At 36.1% G+C, this 17,069-nt stretch overlaps 2 protein-coding genes across 2 annotated transcripts; one reads left to right on the top strand and one right to left on the bottom strand.

Moving 5' to 3' along the window:
- The first annotated feature begins 7,322 nt into the window (after positions 1-7,322).
- Positions 7,323-13,520, top strand: LOC145582029 (peroxisomal adenine nucleotide carrier 1-like). The gene is made up of 5 exons (XM_081639067.1): positions 7,323-7,670; positions 10,973-11,204; positions 12,362-12,508; positions 12,619-12,770; positions 12,898-13,520. The coding sequence occupies exons 1-5, from the start codon at positions 7,528-7,530 to the stop codon at positions 13,175-13,177; spliced, it is 954 nt and encodes a 317-aa protein (XP_081495193.1). The 5' UTR covers positions 7,323-7,527; the 3' UTR covers positions 13,178-13,520.
- Positions 13,521-14,293: 773 nt separating this feature from the next.
- LOC145582030 (putative GPI-anchored protein At3g06035) lies at positions 14,294-16,574 on the bottom strand. Its single transcript, XM_081639068.1, has 2 exons — positions 16,347-16,574; positions 14,294-14,984 (listed from the first exon to the last, which is right to left on the bottom strand). The coding sequence occupies exons 1-2, from the start codon at positions 16,426-16,428 to the stop codon at positions 14,482-14,484; spliced, it is 585 nt and encodes a 194-aa protein (XP_081495194.1). The 5' UTR covers positions 16,429-16,574; the 3' UTR covers positions 14,294-14,481.
- Positions 16,575-17,069: the final 495 nt, after the last annotated feature.

Raw genomic sequence — 17,069 nt, forward strand, 5'->3', positions numbered from 1 at the left:
TCTCAACCTGATAGGTAGCTTGGTGTTGTATTAACCGAGAATCAGGACGTCCTGGTACTGGATGGAGACGAACCGACAACCTACAAGCGAGCGATGGCGAGCATCGACTCTGCTAAATGGCAAGAGGCCATGAGATCTGAAATGGATTCCATGTTTGAAAATCAAGTATGGGACTTGGTTAACTTACCCGAAGGTTACACACCTATCAGATGTAAGTGGATTTTCAAATTAAAAACCGATAAAGATGGAAATGTATTCATTTACAAAGCTACACTGGTAGCAAAAGGTTACAAGCAAATTCATGGTATTGATTATGATGAAACCTTTTCTCCTGTCGCAATGCTTAAATCCGTTTGGATTATCCTAGCGATTGCTGCATATTACAATTATGAATATGGCAGATGGACGTCAAAACCGCCTTCCTCAATGGAATTTTGGAAGAAACTGTGTATATGACACAGCATGAAGTTTTTGTCGACCAAAACAATGCTGGGAAAGTGTGTAAGATTAAAAAATTCCATTTATGGGCTAAAGTAAGCTAGAAGAAGTTGGAATCTGCGATTCGATGAAGCCATCAGTAAGTTTGGTTTTATCAAGAATCCAGATGAGTCTTGTGTTTACAAGAAGGTCAGTGGGAGTGACATCGCCTTCCTAGTCTTATATGTCGATGACATATTGCTCATTGGAAACAATATTCCGATGCTAGAGTCTGTAAAGGCCTGGCTTGGAAAATGTTTTTCAATGAAAGACTTGGGAGAGGCTCAGTACATATTGGGGATCAAGATCTATAGGGATAGATCTAAAAGGATGATTGGATTAAGCCAGAGTACTTACATTGATAAGGTACTAGCTCGATTCAACATACAGGAGGCCAAGAGAGGTCACCTACTCATGTCACATGGCATAACCCTAAGCAAGAAGCAGTGTCCAAAGACACCTGATGAGCGGGAAAGGATGAATCAGATTCCATATGCTTCTCTTATTAGATCGATCATGTATGTCATGATATGTACTAGGCCAGATGTATCATATGCCTTGAGTGCTACGAGCCGATACCAATCAGACCCAGGAGAGGCGCATTAGATTGCGGCCAAGAATATCCTAAAGTACCCGAAAAGGAACAAGGATAAATTCCTGGTATATGGTGGCTCAGATGAATTAGTTGTTGAAGGTTATACCGACGCAAGCTTTCAAACAGACATAGATGATTTCAAATCACAGTCTGGATACGTGTTCTTTCTAAATAGAGGAGCGTTTATTTGGAAGAGTGCCAAGCAGAGCACAACTACAGATTCTACAACTGAAGCCGAATACTTGGCAACTGCTGAAGCGACTAAGGAGGCAGTTTGGATTCGTAAGTTCGTTGGTGAACTTGATGTTGTACTCTCCATCAAGGGTCCAATATCCCTCTATTGTGACAACAATGGAGCTATTGCTCAGGCTAGAGAGCCAAGGGAACATCAGAAGGTCAAACATGTCAAGCGGCGATTTCACATGATAAGGGAAAGGAAGTCAGAAGGTGAAATCAGAATTTGCAAAGTTGGAACGGACGACAATGTAGCCGATCCACTTACTAAACCTCTGCCTCAAGTGAAGCACAACAAGCACGTTGAGACAATGGGAATCAGGCACGTTGGAGATTGTCTTTGATTTCCCTGTTTAGTGTTTTAATTAATTTTTGAACAATTTAATGTAAGACACTACGATGAACCATTCAAGTTTTGAGTAATTTAATTTCATGCAATTTTATCACTCCGTTTCTATTTAATTGTGGTTTATAATTAAATATTGAGTCCATTTGATCATGAGAATATTCAAAATAGGGTATCAAGACCAGTCTTGGATAAAGAAACACCTATTAAGTGAACATTGAATATTATAATCGAAAATTATCCCTAATCAAGGTCATTTAAATGATGGACGATTAATGACCACTTGAGATTAGTGTGTAGTTTGATTTATAGCACCGTTTCTTGTGCTACAAGGACATGATTGTCATAAATCATATGCACAGGTATTGGTTTAGAACCATACTGGATCGACCTATGAGATTACTTTAAGAGATTTAAAAATCGTCATATGTATACTTCTCATTATGGCTTTCTTGGTTTGGCAGTACTATTAAAGCCGACTGGGAAGGCTTTTTCTTCCCTACCTTGGACGGGGTTTTCCCCAACTCATCACCCATCCGTTTGAGCATCTTTGAGATGGAACGGGGGATGACCTTGTTGTCACTCTGAAAGTGAAACAAAGGGGTTACGTTTGGCAAAGGTTGTTATAATTTAAATTTAAGCAAGTGCGAAAGGGCAAACGGAGCTTACTCCTTCGTTGTTGGCATCCAAGGCTGCCATCCTCCTTTCCAGCTGCTCATTCCTAATTTGGGTAGTAAGCTTGGCAGGCGTCTTAGCTACGTCCACCATTTTCAGAGCGTCTTCTACAAAAGGAAGTCGATTGGTTATGTAATACCCCGTATTTTTGAAACGTATTTATTAATTAGTATTCTCTTAAAAAGGGTATTTTAGTAATTTATTTTACTATTTGAATTTTGGAGCAAAAATGATATTTGAATTTCGGCGCCTAAAGTATTTTAAAACTTAATTATTATTTTTGGATTTTGGATAAGATTTATTATCCATTTATTTTATTTTAAAAACTGGATTATTTATATATATTTCGGATATTTTAATTGAACAAAATTATGTTTTATTATTTATTTAAGATGGCTGAAAATTCCAGATTTAATGACTATGATTTTCGGATTTTCTATGTATAGAAAATCTGATTTTTCTTAGTTATTTTATTTAGTGATTAATTGGAATTTTATTAATTAATTATATTATACAATAAATATTATTTACACAATTATTTTTAATTCCTTAAAACTAGCAAATTAATTCCCTAAATATCTAAAGCCACCATGATGGATTTTTGGGTGACTTATTTTGGTAAATTATATTTTTAATTATCTCCTTAAAATTTCTTATTTTCCTTAATTTTATTTTTCCATCTCACAAAGATTTGATCATCTTATTTTTCTACCTTATTTCATCTTTGATTATTCCCCAAGTAATCTCTTTTGCCATATTATTTTCATGACAAACACACTTTCCTAAATTCTATTATTCTTAATCACCTTAATATCAAAAGTTTCCATATTTCTTTATTCACTTCTCCAAGTAATTCCTTAATTCTTTTTACCATAATTCTTCCCACATTCTCTGGCCATAATTCTTGCATGAGTTAGCCTATAAATACCCCTTCATACCTCTCATATTCTTCACACCAAAAACCCAATTCTCTTCTTCTCTCTTATTCTTCTTTTCCCTAAATCTTTTCATACTTTTCTTCTCCTCTTTTCATACAAATATTATCCTGGTTACCTTTGAAGCCAGTTTTCGGGCACTTCTGGTCAGTTTTGAGGTATTGATGTTTCACAGAAGATTGTTCTCGAAAAATCCTTGAGGTTAGGCTCAAGAATCACCCAATTCGGAGTTACATTAAAGGAGTTATGACCTCTGCAAGTTCTGCCTATTCTTTCCAACGAAAATTCAATTCTCTTTAATCCTATTCCTTTATCTTCTTCATGGTTAGTTTTCTAAAATACAAATATCTATTTCAAAGCTATAATTTTATATTAAAGTATTATTTTAAAAGAGTTTTATAATCCATGCACGTTAGATTTGAGTTTATGTTGTGATAACCTTATGGTTATGTTATTTGCAAGGTGTATTCGTGATTGAACTTTGAAAGTGCGAAGTGTTGATTGATATTTGGAATCAAGGTTCTTGAGGTTCTTTTTGTGTGGTTTTTCTAGCAAGGATCAAGGTACGTTAGGTGGCTAGATACCTTGAAAGTGATCGGTTTGAATAAGCATGTTTGAATGATTTTTGATGATTGAATTAAATTGAATTATGATTTATGAAATAAAAGCATGTTTAAATAAATTGGTTTTGATAAATAAATTGGAGTATTGATTTTATATCATGTTTTAAATAATTAAAATTATTATTCATGTTTAAAAGGTTTGATTTTGAAAGCATGTGGATTTAAATAAAAAGGGAGTTTGAATTATTATTATTAAAGGTTGGAATTATTGGATTTAAAGAGGATTTATTGAATTATTATTATGAATGCTTTACAAGCATGTTGGTAATCCCACTATGCGGATTTGGTTTATTGATAAGGCCTTGGACTTTGTATGACCGGGTCTTTCCTCAAGAATAGCCTTGTAATATAAGGAGACTAGCTTGGGGGGTGTGCACACTTGGGTGAGGAATTGGATTTAAAAGGAATTGGATTATTAAAGGAATTGGTTTTGTTAATTATTTTGATTATTGAATCATTGGAATTGATTTTGGAATAATGAGTTTGGATTTATTGGATTAATTATTGGAATTGATTTTTAAAGCACGTTTGCAAATAAATTGAGTTTACATTATCTTGCACTTGTCGTACTTAGCATAATTTGCTAATCCGTATTTCTTATTTGTTTTGGTTCGCCCTGTTTACCGTAATGGTAAGCAGTGTTGACTATTTTCAGGTGGAGTCATGAATGAGCATATGGGAGTTCCGGGATTTGCTTCACCTAGTTTAGGAATGTTGGTCTTGTCTTTATTTTGAGTACTCATAACAATGTTACTATTTTTATAAGTATTAATAAAAGAAAGTTGAGTTTCCGCTGCAAGTTTTGTTATTGAGTTAAGTATTTTGAGTATCCTTGCGTAATCACGCGGTGGTAACACGCTCAGGTCTATCTCTACGGTATAACTATACGTATTACACTGGTATTTCCATAGAGCGAGATTTGGGGGTGTTACAGGTTAGATACATGATAAAAGTACAACAAAAGAAATGGCAAGACAATGTCTGCTAAGATTGCCAACATACGTCTCTCAAACATGGTATTCAGACCACAGGCGGAGAGAAACACCTCATCCTTCAGCCAATCTGGATAGGGTACCCAATTCTTGGATACTATTATTTGAGTTCCTCATCTAAGGGCTTGGTATTCGTTTTGAAAAACTTCAGCTCCATGATTTCAGACCAAACCCTCTTTGGAATATGAGGGAGGGCACACTTCTTCCCTAGAAGAGCCGAGTCTTTGTTGTACTAGCAAAGGAACCGGTTGTGTGTTAGAGATAGGGAAGAGACCAAATAAAACTTGTCCTTCCAGTTGGACCAATTTGACGCCTTGTCTAGCGTCATCATGAACTCTGGTGTGTGGTCAAAGTGTACCACGCCCCCCAACGGCCTAGGGCCCAGCTCTTGTAGTGCGTATGGGCGAACACCGTAAAGCTCGGCGTTAAGTTCTGCATCTCGCAGGCGGCGATATAGCATAAAATGTGCATCCATCAGTTGGGTGTAAGTTGCCATACGCTTAGGTCATACCCCCTCAGTATTCGTCTGGTGCCTTTGTGGAGGGGGAAGCGGAGCCTGGCTTTGAACGCCGCCTCATAGTAGTCGAAGTAGTTTTCGGCATGTTCAATATCATCGTCCCCCACTACAGTAGCCTCCGCTTGCGGAACTATTATTTCCCAGTTATGCCCAAGTGGGCACTTATCTTTAAAAGCTTGAAAACTGGACTCCAAGGTGAGTATATCTTGACATGTGTGTTTCGGTAAGGTTAGTCATAGACGACCCTTTGACCGTCTCTTGGGCCTCATAGGCGGCATCTGCTTGGTATGAGGTTGACTCTTTAGAGCCAGAGGCGGCCTCTTCACCGTCTCCATGGCCTGACTAATTTAAAATCCCATCACTGGGAGTGGAGGGTGTGCCTTGAGAGGACTCTAACTCTTGCTCATCCAGCACATCATATTCCTCATCTGGCGTAATCTCATCCGCCGGCACTTTTAAAGTGCGCCTTCTTCTCTTTGGCTTTGTAACCGCTTGTTTCACCCTCGCGCCATTGTGTCCTGCATAGATATAGAGACGATGGGATTCAGGGATGAACAAGGCAGATCCAACACTTAGAGACGGCACCCCAGTCCTAGACTCAGCTGTACCAGGAGACCTGGTAATTACTAACCTAGGTTGTGCTAAGTGTGTTGATTGTGAATCCATTTATTAAAAGATATATATATATATATATATATATATATATATATATATATATATATATATGCAAATGGAAAAAAGTTTGAACAAGCTGAGAAGAGGAGAGATGGTTACCTTTATGTAGTTTGCTGAAACAAGCCTCAAACGGTGACCGGTTGTGTCAACGAAAAAGCAGACGGTGGTTTTCACGAAAAGCTTCTACAGGCGGTAATCAAAGTCTCTCTCTCTAGAATTCTCTCTCTTTCTCTCTCTAGACTTTTGTAAATGTCAAAGATGAGAGAGGATGAGGGGGGTAAAAGCTTATTTATAGAGGGGTAAAATAGGGGGCATCCCCGTAATTTCCTTAGAAGGTGAACAATAAAAACTGTTCACCAATCCCAAAGTGACGCGTGTCATAGGCGCCACGTGGCACGCCATGTCACCCTTGTGAGAGACAAATGTTTTGGGTAAAAATACCCATGCTACGTGGCCCAATTAAACAGGGATACGTGTCATCCCAAGATAGGTCCAACATGGACCACTCACCAGTTGACACGTGGAACCCTCAGATGGCAAAGGTCAAGGCCCAATTTCCAAGTACGCCGCAAAACGGCGCACCCCATCAGGTTAGGGAGACCTAATAAAGGGCACATTTTCCATTGACCCTATAAATAGGGAGATTTCCCCCATTTTTGGGACACATTCACACATTATATTTATTACAACACCTGAATTCTCTTACATCACAGAAAACACCTGATCTCGGAATCCGAGAAGATCTCACTTTTACCTTTTCCGCACTTTTTTACATTCTCCGAACACGTTCTATCTTGATTGTCGGAGGCGGAACTCCAACCATCCGAAGTCTCTGTTGTTTTGCATGTATAGATAGCAGGATTCCAGTCTTGGTGATGTAACTCTCACGAGGGACCATAAAAACCCCGAAACAAGTCCCACATCACAAAATACCAGGTCCAGACCCGACACACAACTTAACCCTAACATTACTGGGCAGGGCTGTTTTTAACGGGCCCATAGCCATTTTTACTTGTGTCATTGTGTCTAAAGGCCATATTAACAAATAACGACCCCTTGACTACCTAGACTAGCCATCAAGCCCTTTTGCGACCTCGACTAGCCAGCCCCCAAGCCCAAAATATCTAAAAGATGCGCATCACAGCTTCCATGCCAAACAATTAAGGACCCACAAATCTTAAAAAAAGAAACCAAATCCAAATCAAAGTTAATGAGAAGAGGGTAGGTGGGTCTTAAACTCTTAATCTCACAATTCATAATATGTTCTAAATTACTACACCAATATTGATGACAATTTATTCGCTGTTCTTCACCGAACAAAAATCATTCATCATACAAACTTCCCCAATTTTCCAATAATTGGGTTTTTGGGGTTATATCTTTTTCTTCAATAACCATAGATTTCAAATAAATCTGGGTTATTTTTTTATAGTTTGAGAGATAATTATAATTATATCAATGGCTTTGGATTTCGAATCATTAACAGAGGCGACTTCTGGAGCCATTGGAGCTCTTGTTAGCACCACCGTTTTGTACCCTTTAGATACTTGTAAAACTAAGTATCAAGCTGAAGCTCGTTCTCATCATCACCAAAGATACAGGTTTTCAATTTTCCCTCTCTTTGATGGGTCCCACTTTTTTTTAATTATAATTTTGATGGGTTTTTAATTTATGGAAGTTCTTGACATGATGTTGAAATTTATTTGTTAATTTTGATTTTGGCTCTCTGATCTTAATAATTGTGTTTTTTGTGTGATTATGTTGAATTTTAGAATAAGAATCATGCATGTGTATAATATTTGTTATTTATTGAATTTGGGCGTTTAATATTGGTTTAATTTTAGCTGTTTTGCTCAAATTTGTTCTGATTGAAGATATAAAAGTTGCATAAGTTGTATTGTTAGTGTATTTAACTGTTCAGATTTTTGTGTTGTTGGGAGTTTGGAGATCTAGGCTTTTACGAAATATTTCTTTGTTTATATACTATAGATCATGTTCATTTGTAGAAAAGTTCTACCTTTGTTTGAAAAGGTAGATTCATTAGATAAAATGAAAATTTTAATCAAATATGATTGCATGTTTCTTTTTCATGATTATTTTATTTATTTTCATGATTGGTATAATGCTGTAGTTTTAGAATAGTGCTCTAGTTTTCTGATTGGTATAATGCATTGTTTATGGTCTAAATTTCCCTTTCGATTCAATTTCAATACGATCGAGGTCAATAAGGTTAGTGGTTTGTGGAGTGACAGTCACACAAGGTTAGTAAGTCAAAGATTTGAAAGGAGCTAATGGTGTAGAAAGTGTTTATGGGGCTGCTGTATAGTGATAATGTTGGGAAACTGGAAGGATTTATCTACCATTCCGTTATGATTTCTTCATTTGTCGTGGTGATTCTTGAACTGATCAAAGATTTCAAAGTCCTCGTAGTATTCAATATTCTTAGCTTTTTTCCCCCTATTTTTTATTGTATTTGTCTGCTTGTTTCAAATGTATTATTGCCCCGAATTATAAGCTATCAAATTTCATGTGTAATGTATACTTCGTATGATTTAGTTTATTTTGAGAATATTCCATTTGTCAATTATTAGCCATTGGCAAACTAGTATGCATTGCTTATCATAGTCTTTTTAAATTTTTAGATGTTGACTATTCCATACCTCTTAATTCTTCAAATCCATCCACCTGCATCTTGCTGACTTACCAGCACTAGCAAGTTCTTTCCTCCACCCTTCTTTGCACTTTCCTAAATTTGACTGCTCTTTGTAGATTTAAGTTGTTGTCATGGTAAATAAACTAGATAGGGGTTGGATGTTATGGGAGACATAGAGAGGAGGTAGAGAGAAAAGGGGCATGTAAGATGATAAAAGTAGAGGACATTTTCTTGCGACAATGCTGCTCTGTCCCTGGAAAACATTTGAGAGGGCTTGGGATGTTATAGACTCTTAAGTGAGCCTTGATAAATTGAAGGAAAGGCTTGATTCATTGATTGTCCTTGAGTAAAATTAAATTTGGTTTAAGTTATGTTATGGCATGACCTGAGCTATAAAATAAAAAAAATATATATAAAATAAATATTAAAAAAAATAAATAAATAAATAAAAGTTTTCAGCTACTAAGCAGTAACCGAATTTAATTATTTGAAAAACATTGTAACTTTTGGAAACAGGATGATAAATGATAATCACATGTCTTAAGCTTTTACCTTTGGGAGATTGGAGCTGTGAAGTATGAACAATAGTCAGAAAAGAAAAATGAGAATAATGTAGAATTTTGGAGTTACTTCTTGGATCTTTGGGAGAGTTTAAGGTTGGCGGGGATGTGTAATGATTGCTCTAATGCTGCTAAAAAAACTTTAATTCTCATTGTTGTAAGGGGAGTTGGATGTGGATAGCGTTACTCTTGCAACCACAGACCTGTATTTCAATACACAATGGCTCATTGGCTATATGCTCAATGCAAATAGTGCATATCGATGAGCCAATTTGATTTGATATTACTCAATATTATTGAAGAGTTTCTATAGTACTCTTTGATGATTTGATCTGAAACAGATCTAACTTTGATTAAGAAATTAAAAGGTTAATAAATGTTCATGAAATCAAGAGGAGCTGAGGAGTGTTTAGGCATGCAGTTATGCTTAGCTAGACTTTTCAAGGCTGTGTAAACATCAGATCTAGCTTATATCATAAAGGCAACTCACTTTTAAGTAAAGAAAACTGCAACTCATATAGATTGTCGTCATGAGGAGGGCTGAATGGAACTGTCGCAAAGCTTTCACCTTTTGTATGTCTCATAATAAGTGTAAAGGTTTCACTTTTTGTATGTCTCAAAATAGTTTAACATTTCTTTCTCATGATTTTGTTTGTGCTCACACTAGTTTATGGTGTGTCTACACTACTTTATTCCCTTTCTTGGATCAAGAGTGCTAAGTGAATTTATTGCATTTATTTTGGGCGGGAGATATCAATTATAGATTTCTATCTAGCCAGGAAATATTTATAGGCTACGTGCAAAAAATTCGAGGTATGGAATGGAGAAGAAAGAGGATGAAATTAAAGAAAGGTGTTAGATTGAATAAGGTTCTGGATGAAATTAAAGAAAGGTGTTAAAACGAATAAAGTTCCTATTGATGTATGGCAATATCTTAGGCTGGTGTTGAACAGTCATACATTTTTTCAACAAGTTATGAAAAACCAACAAATCGCAGAAAACTGGAGGAAGTGCACTTTTGTGTTAACTTTCGAAATCAAAGGTGATGTACAATGTTTTGAACATGGTAACAGTTATTGAGAATAAAATGAATGATAATTGACTGAGGGTGGTTTTCATTTTATGTATGTAGCATGAAGAGCGTACTGTAGAATTAAAAGTTAGGATGATGAAGATATTAAAAGAGTTAAGTTACACCAAGCAGCATCATAGGAGTATGAAATGAGATATAAGGTGTATTGTGCTTGGTCTAATTTGTATCTTTACCTTTAAGAACTCAATTGGCGCTTCGATCATTGATAGGAGTAGAAATGTAAAATATTGGAATTCTGTCTTGTGTCTCTTTGAAATTTCTGTACGATGTTTGACCTTTCTTGAAACGTTTTATCATGCCTTTTGTTCTGCAACTTACTCAAACAAGCACCGCAATATCTATCCTTTTGCAAGACCTTTACCGGATTTATTGTTTTCCCACCGCATTCTGAAAATAAGTTCTTTACATTGCCTTTTGATGTTGGCAGTCTTTTGTGCAGTTTTTCTGGTTAATATCTCAAATAGAGCTCCTGTTACAATTTTATTTTTATTTTTAATTTTTTTTTTGAAAAAAAGAAAAAGACCATAATGGCCCATTTTGCCTTTGCTTATATTATGCTGCCTCCAAAAATTTACTTATGCTGTTGTATTTTTGCAGGCACCTTTCCGATGTTTTATGGGAAGCTATTCGTAATGGTCAAGTTCTTTCATTATATCAGGGTTTAGGGACAAAGAACTTTCAATCTGTTATACAACAGTTTATTTATTTCTATGGGTACAGCTTTTTAAAGAGGCTTTACCTGAAGAAAAGTAATTTCAAGTCAATGGGCACAAAAGCAAATTTGATTGTCGCTGCTGCTGCTGGGGCTTTAACTGTCGTCATTACACAGGTTGTTAGTTGCTCTTATCCCTTGTTAATAGTAACTCTGAATATTGCATGGATATATCTTGGTTACATGTTTTAAGCTGCCAACTTCTTGAGTTTCACACACTTGATAATCCTGAAGCTTTTTATTTTTGGTTTTCATGAAAATAACTGTAATGACATGTCTCTCTATAACACTTTGTTTAGATAGAAGGAAATGGAAGGAAAAGATGGGAAGAGAAAGGGAGGGGAACAAACTCTCTTGTTTGAGTAAAGGATTGGGGGAAGGAAGAGAAAGGAGAGGGAGGGATCCATCTTCCCTCTCTCTTTAATAAGCATAATCCCTCTAAAATTGGAGAGATTTGGAGGGAAAATAGAGCTCACCTCCCCCTCCCTTTCTTTCCTCTTATTCCCCCCCCCCCCCCCTCCTTTATTTCCTTATTTGCTATCCAAACAAAGCGTTAGTGAATTATCAACTTGCTGTATATTTTTTTTTTGGTTGTGTGTGTGTGTGTGTGTGTGTGTGTGTGTGAGTGTGAGTGTGAGTGTGAGTGTTTGTGTGTGTGTGTGTGTGTGTGTGAGAGAGAGAGAGAGAGAGAGAGATCACCAGGTATAAGAGGACTTAGCACTTAGCTTGGCATGATCAAGAATTGGTGCCAATTTTAGAAATTGAAAAAAAAAAAAAAAAAGGATACAGGATGGTCAAAAAATGAAGCAAAAGTTGCTTTTAAGATGGAGATAGAAATAAGGCTCTTGGGATAGAGATAGGTAAAGGGATTCAATAATACTTCCTCTGTTTCAAAAAGATATTTTATTACTTTGAATTGACTAGCATGCTCGCCATTATAAAAATGTACAATGAAACGAACTCAAGAACATTTTACTTGATAATACGAAGTAATTGCTTTCAATAAAAGCTTGTGGAAAACTTGGTATATGGATAGTGCAACACTAAATAGTGTTGTAATTATTATGAAACTGAGGATGTTTATCAATCATTGACTTTGACTTAAATGTATTATTAATTTAGATACCATAAAATACCAAGTGTGAAGTTCTTGGGACGGTAAGTTTGCCAAGGCCAGTGTGTCTGTAGTTCTGAAGTAAATGGATCTGCTAATTTATATAAGAAGCTTGCTTGGAATATGGTCTCATGCCCATGGCTTTGCTTTGAGTTGACAGCCTTTGGATACAGCATCATCCAAGATGCAAACTAGCGAGTTTGGAAAGGCAAAAGGGTTCTGGAAGACCCTTACTGAAGGGAATTGGAGTGGTGCTTTTGATGGCCTTGGTATATCTCTCCTATTGACTGCGAATCCATCTATTCAGGTATGTAATTCCATCTCCTGGTTTGATGCTTATTATGTTGCAGATGTTTAGTTTGGCAGGCATATATTCCAATCGACTGCTAACAAAGCTGACTTCTTCTGTATTGACAGTACACAGTTTTTGACCAGCTCAAAAACAAACTCCTGATAACCAAAAACAAAAAATCTGACTCATCCCCACATGCTCTCTCTGCTTCTACTGCCTTTTTGTTGGGGGCTCTCTCAAAGACTATTGCCACCTGCTTGACTTATCCAGCTATTAGGTTGGTATATCCTTTGCTTCCCCTCTTTCTTGGTTGCTACATCAACAGACAAGAATACTTTCCTTTTATGAAAGAAAGCATATAGTCATGATTATTGTAATTTGGATTGATGTGAAATGTCGAGCAGGTGTAAGGTTGTGATTCAGGCAGCAGAGAGAGAGGAAGAAAAGCTTCCAAATACACAAAAGAAAGAAAGTAAAACTATCTCAAGAATATTCTGTAACATCTGGAAACATGAAGGAATTCTTGGATTTTACAAGGGTTTACATGCCCAAATTTTGAAGACTGTTTTGAGCTCTGCTCTCCTCCTGATGATTAAGGAGAAGATCACAAAGACTACTTGGGTCCTGATGCTTGCTCTTAAGAGATACCTATTGATAACTAATGCGAAATTGAAAAGTGCTTGAGTTCTATTGTGATGGAATTATTGTGTATATAACGAAGACTTCTTTAGGCTGTGAAGCTTAGAAGGATTTGTCAATAATGCAGAAGAGATCAGTGGACGGCGAATGCCCCCTCTACAGGTCCTAAACACAATACTAGCAGCATGATTTGTTTGTTTATCCTTGTAATATTTATGAATTTGATTCTTTGTAGCCCTAAGGTCAAAATATGTTTTCTGAAAAAAAAAAAAAAAGAAAAGGTCAAAATATGTAGAAATGATTTGAAAATATGTGATTATTGAACTCCTTTTTGGCCCTGTGAAACAGCTTATTATTGCTTGCAATTTGAACGTTTATTTTGTGGATCCGGATATAAAGTCTCGGAATTTATTTTCGTGTTGGCTTAATTAGCTGATAGCTTACTTTTTTATTTTTGAAGGAAGCTGATAGCTTACTTAATGCCAAGGTAAGTAATTTTATTACATTTGACAATTTGACTGATAAACAGGGTTGTTTCATGAGTTGTTAGCTACTCCGTATTAGATTATATGATTTTCTAACTGATTTGAATTTTTTTTAATTATGAAGTACACATATCTCAGTATAATTCGATACTAACTTTGGGTATCATCCCTAAGACTGTCCTGCTGAAGTAATTGACTACGAATTCGAATAACCAATCTTGACAATTGATTTAGCTACTGCTCTATGTTTTAACTGTATAAAGAAAAATAAACTTGAGCTGTAACATGTTTGCGAACAGCTCTGTAGGCTCAAACTTCCTAAGTTGTCGTCAATATCCGCAAAGGTGCAAGACCAACCAGCAAACCCAATAAGTTTATGGTGTAATAAGCTTAAGGTGTGAGTTTCTTATGAACAACTGCTCTGGCTCGAAGTTCCTAATCTCTCACCAAAAATATAGTTTATCAAATAACAAAACATAGCGTCAAAACATATCATATAGTTTATCAAAGTCATGAAAGAAAAAAAATAGACGACAATATCCCAGGGATATGTGCTTATGTAGTTGGTCCAATGTTATGAGCATTCAAAACCTAGCTCAAGGTATCAATATCCATGGATTTGGGAGTAAATGTTTTTCCACTAGACGATAATGAAAATAGTATGAAAGAAAGAAGCTTTAACAAAATGTGTAACCTGTTCTTCATTGCTGAAAGGTCTTCAAGTATATAAGGTTAATTTTGAATTTTTCAACAAATGAGGTACATGATGTATTCAAATTCACATTTTCAAATGACAGAACTGTCTCAAGGGAGGATTAAAAAAAACAAAATGAGTGATAAAATGGTATAACCATCCGAAGTAGCTTACAACAAAAAGAAATAACCCATCAAAAACACAATCATGTAGAAAAGGTGACTGGGTCTAGAAATGAAACCGGCAGCCTTGTAAGTTTCAAAGCTGCCTTCTAAAGAATTAGTGGTAAGAACCACAACAATCCAATTACCCTTGGAAGCAATACCAGCTCCTACATACTTGGTATCGTTTAGGTTACCTGAATACTGGGACTTTGTAAAATTCCAAAGCACGAGGGTTGGATCCAAGTTTGGTACGCAGGCAGGCATGATCATGCCATCTGCGGTGTTGCTGATGTTTAAATGGCAATGGGCTAGAAAGTCTGGGTAGTTGGGAAACTGGTTCTCAGTGCCTGGTACAGTATTGGACCCTGTGCTGTTTGTACAGGGTTGGTCCTTGAATTGGTCAGCCATTTGTTCAGCAAGACACTCTGCATTGGCATTCTTTGTGAAGGCTGTTAAGTTCAATGATGTTCGATACTTGTTGATGCCTTGAAGAAGACCGTCTTCCTCATCTGAAGTAAAGAAAATCATTAGCCAACGGAAAGCATGTACACATCATTATCAGAATGCAGACCATGTTGTTGAGCAATAGTACAACTACTTGATCTAATTTGAAAATGGCGCAGATAACAATATCAATTGAGCTAGAATATCTTTAAGCTTTGTTTGGCTGTTTAAACATAAATATCAACAAGCAATCATGAATTTGAAGTCACACAATATATGCAATTAAACCCAAAAAAGGTGACTCAGGCTGAAAAATGTAGGTTTATATACCAGTAAGACAATCCAAGCGCATACACACTCAGCTCTGTTAGAATGTACACCACCAGGCTCACCACACTGGATGGAATGCTTTTGATTGCTGATTTCTTTGCTTAATATAAAACCATAGGAGCAGATGTGTAAATCTGAATACTGTTAGTGAGGCTGGACTATGTTGTACTAAAACAACTTAGTATCTACCGCCAGTCCACCACAATGGTGTTTCGTTTGAGTCAGGAGTGAATGCAATTTTCACACAAGTTTTTCCACCAGGTTGCATTCGCGCTACACAATAATGGTTATGAGCTACTAACAAAACCCAGGGCAGCTTTTATTTCCCAAGCTTTCCACATAATCTTAGTACAAATGCCAATTTAGATAAGGCTATTCCATCTAACTCCAGAAACGCAAACTCTTGTAAAAGACTGAATTCTCCAGATAATTCGACCATATCATCCCAAAACTCAGCAAAAGTAACCCCACTACATAGCTAATCCTAGTTTTACCGTACACCAATGTGAAGAAAGACTCAGTCATTCACAAATAGGCCCTATTTTGCGCCGCCCCTGATATCGAATCAGGATACTGATGCCCTCTCCCCTGGCTTTTAATGGTAATGTCTCAAACAAACTACCACTCAATAAAAACATATCTATATGTTCACCTCACAAATTGTAATACTATACATTTTTCAAAATAATGGATTTTCAATTTTTCATTTTTGATTAGTAATGATTACCCTTTTTGTAACACCTTCTAGTCTTATCAGATCAAAAACTTTAAGATTAATAAACACAATTAACAAAGCACAATTCTGCAAATTTATTAGCAACCTCCCAGAAAGAATATTAAACATTTTGCTTCTCTCTCCTTCAATTCGATAAAAACAGGTACCGCGGCAGTATAATTTGAACTAGCAATGCGACAACTAAATTATTAAGGATGTGGCATAAGATCAGTTAGCAAGATCAAACAAAAATTCTAAGTCAGATCTGAAAAAACAATCAAGCAATGAAAAAACACACAAAGCAAGAGCTACCCATTAAAGGAAGTCACTAAAGCAGAAGATTAATTAACTAAAAAGACATGTTTGAGAAAGAAATTAATACCATCAGATCTAACTTGGTGGCTAATTAAGACAATGGCTAGAAACAAAGAGAGCAGTAAAGTGGTGTTCTTGAAGGATGCCATTGTGGTCGGACAGCAAGAGCAAGTGAGCAGTGAAATTGTGCAGCAGATGATTAGCTTGGAACAAGAGAGTGCGTGTAGTTGTGATTTCAGTGTTTGTTGGTCTTGTTTGTTCAGATTTGGACAAGTTAACAGTTTGTCCACCGACCCTATTTTTTAATGGGTCTTGCTAACAAACGCTGTTGCGGCATTAGATATGCATCCTAAAATGGTACGTAGTATTAATTTTGGGAATGCATGACAAAATCACGCGTCGATTGGTATAATTGATGTTCATATTAAATTAACATTTTCATTTTAAATTCTCTTATCCAATGCCCTTGTTAGCTTTTTTTCTCTTTACCTTATTTTTGTTGAAATGAAAGTAACTTTTAGTTTGAAATAGGAAAAACTAATGGAATAATTCCAACTTTAACTGATCCGCTCAAAATAATCTCAACTATCATTATTGTCAATATAATCCCAATTTTGACAAAATCTGCTCAAATTGGTCCATAACCTGTTGAGAGGTGTTGATAACTAGTAAAATAGGTAAGACAAGTGTTTTGTCTTCATTGGTTCTAATTTAATTAATCAAAGTTTTACATGATTAACTTTTTTTTGACAAAAATTTGCATAATTAACTTGAATAATTTAGTTTTGGA

The sequence above is a fragment of the Chenopodium album genome, chromosome 15 (assembly GCF_948465745.1).
Source record: "Chenopodium album chromosome 15, dcCheAlbu1.1, whole genome shotgun sequence".
Taxonomy (NCBI): domain Eukaryota; kingdom Viridiplantae; phylum Streptophyta; class Magnoliopsida; order Caryophyllales; family Amaranthaceae; genus Chenopodium; species Chenopodium album.

What these genes read in the sequence shown, in the direction of transcription:
- LOC145582030 (XM_081639068.1), bottom strand. Translation starts at nt 16,428, where the DNA reads ATGGCATCCTTCAAGAACACCACTTTACTGCTCTCTTTGTTTCTAGCC. An exon ending in CCACCAAGTTAGATCTGATG is followed by an intron (nt 14,985 to 16,346) that starts GTATTAATTTCT and finishes TCTTTACTTCAG; the next exon opens with ATGAGGAAGACGGTCTTCTT.
- LOC145582029 (XM_081639067.1), top strand. Translation starts at nt 7,528, where the DNA reads ATGGCTTTGGATTTCGAATCATTAACAGAGGCGACTTCTGGAGCCATT. An exon ending in TAACTGTCGTCATTACACAG is followed by an intron (nt 11,205 to 12,361) that starts GTTGTTAGTTGC and finishes TTGAGTTGACAG; the next exon opens with CCTTTGGATACAGCATCATC. An exon ending in TTGACTTATCCAGCTATTAG is followed by an intron (nt 12,771 to 12,897) that starts GTTGGTATATCC and finishes AATGTCGAGCAG; the next exon opens with GTGTAAGGTTGTGATTCAGG.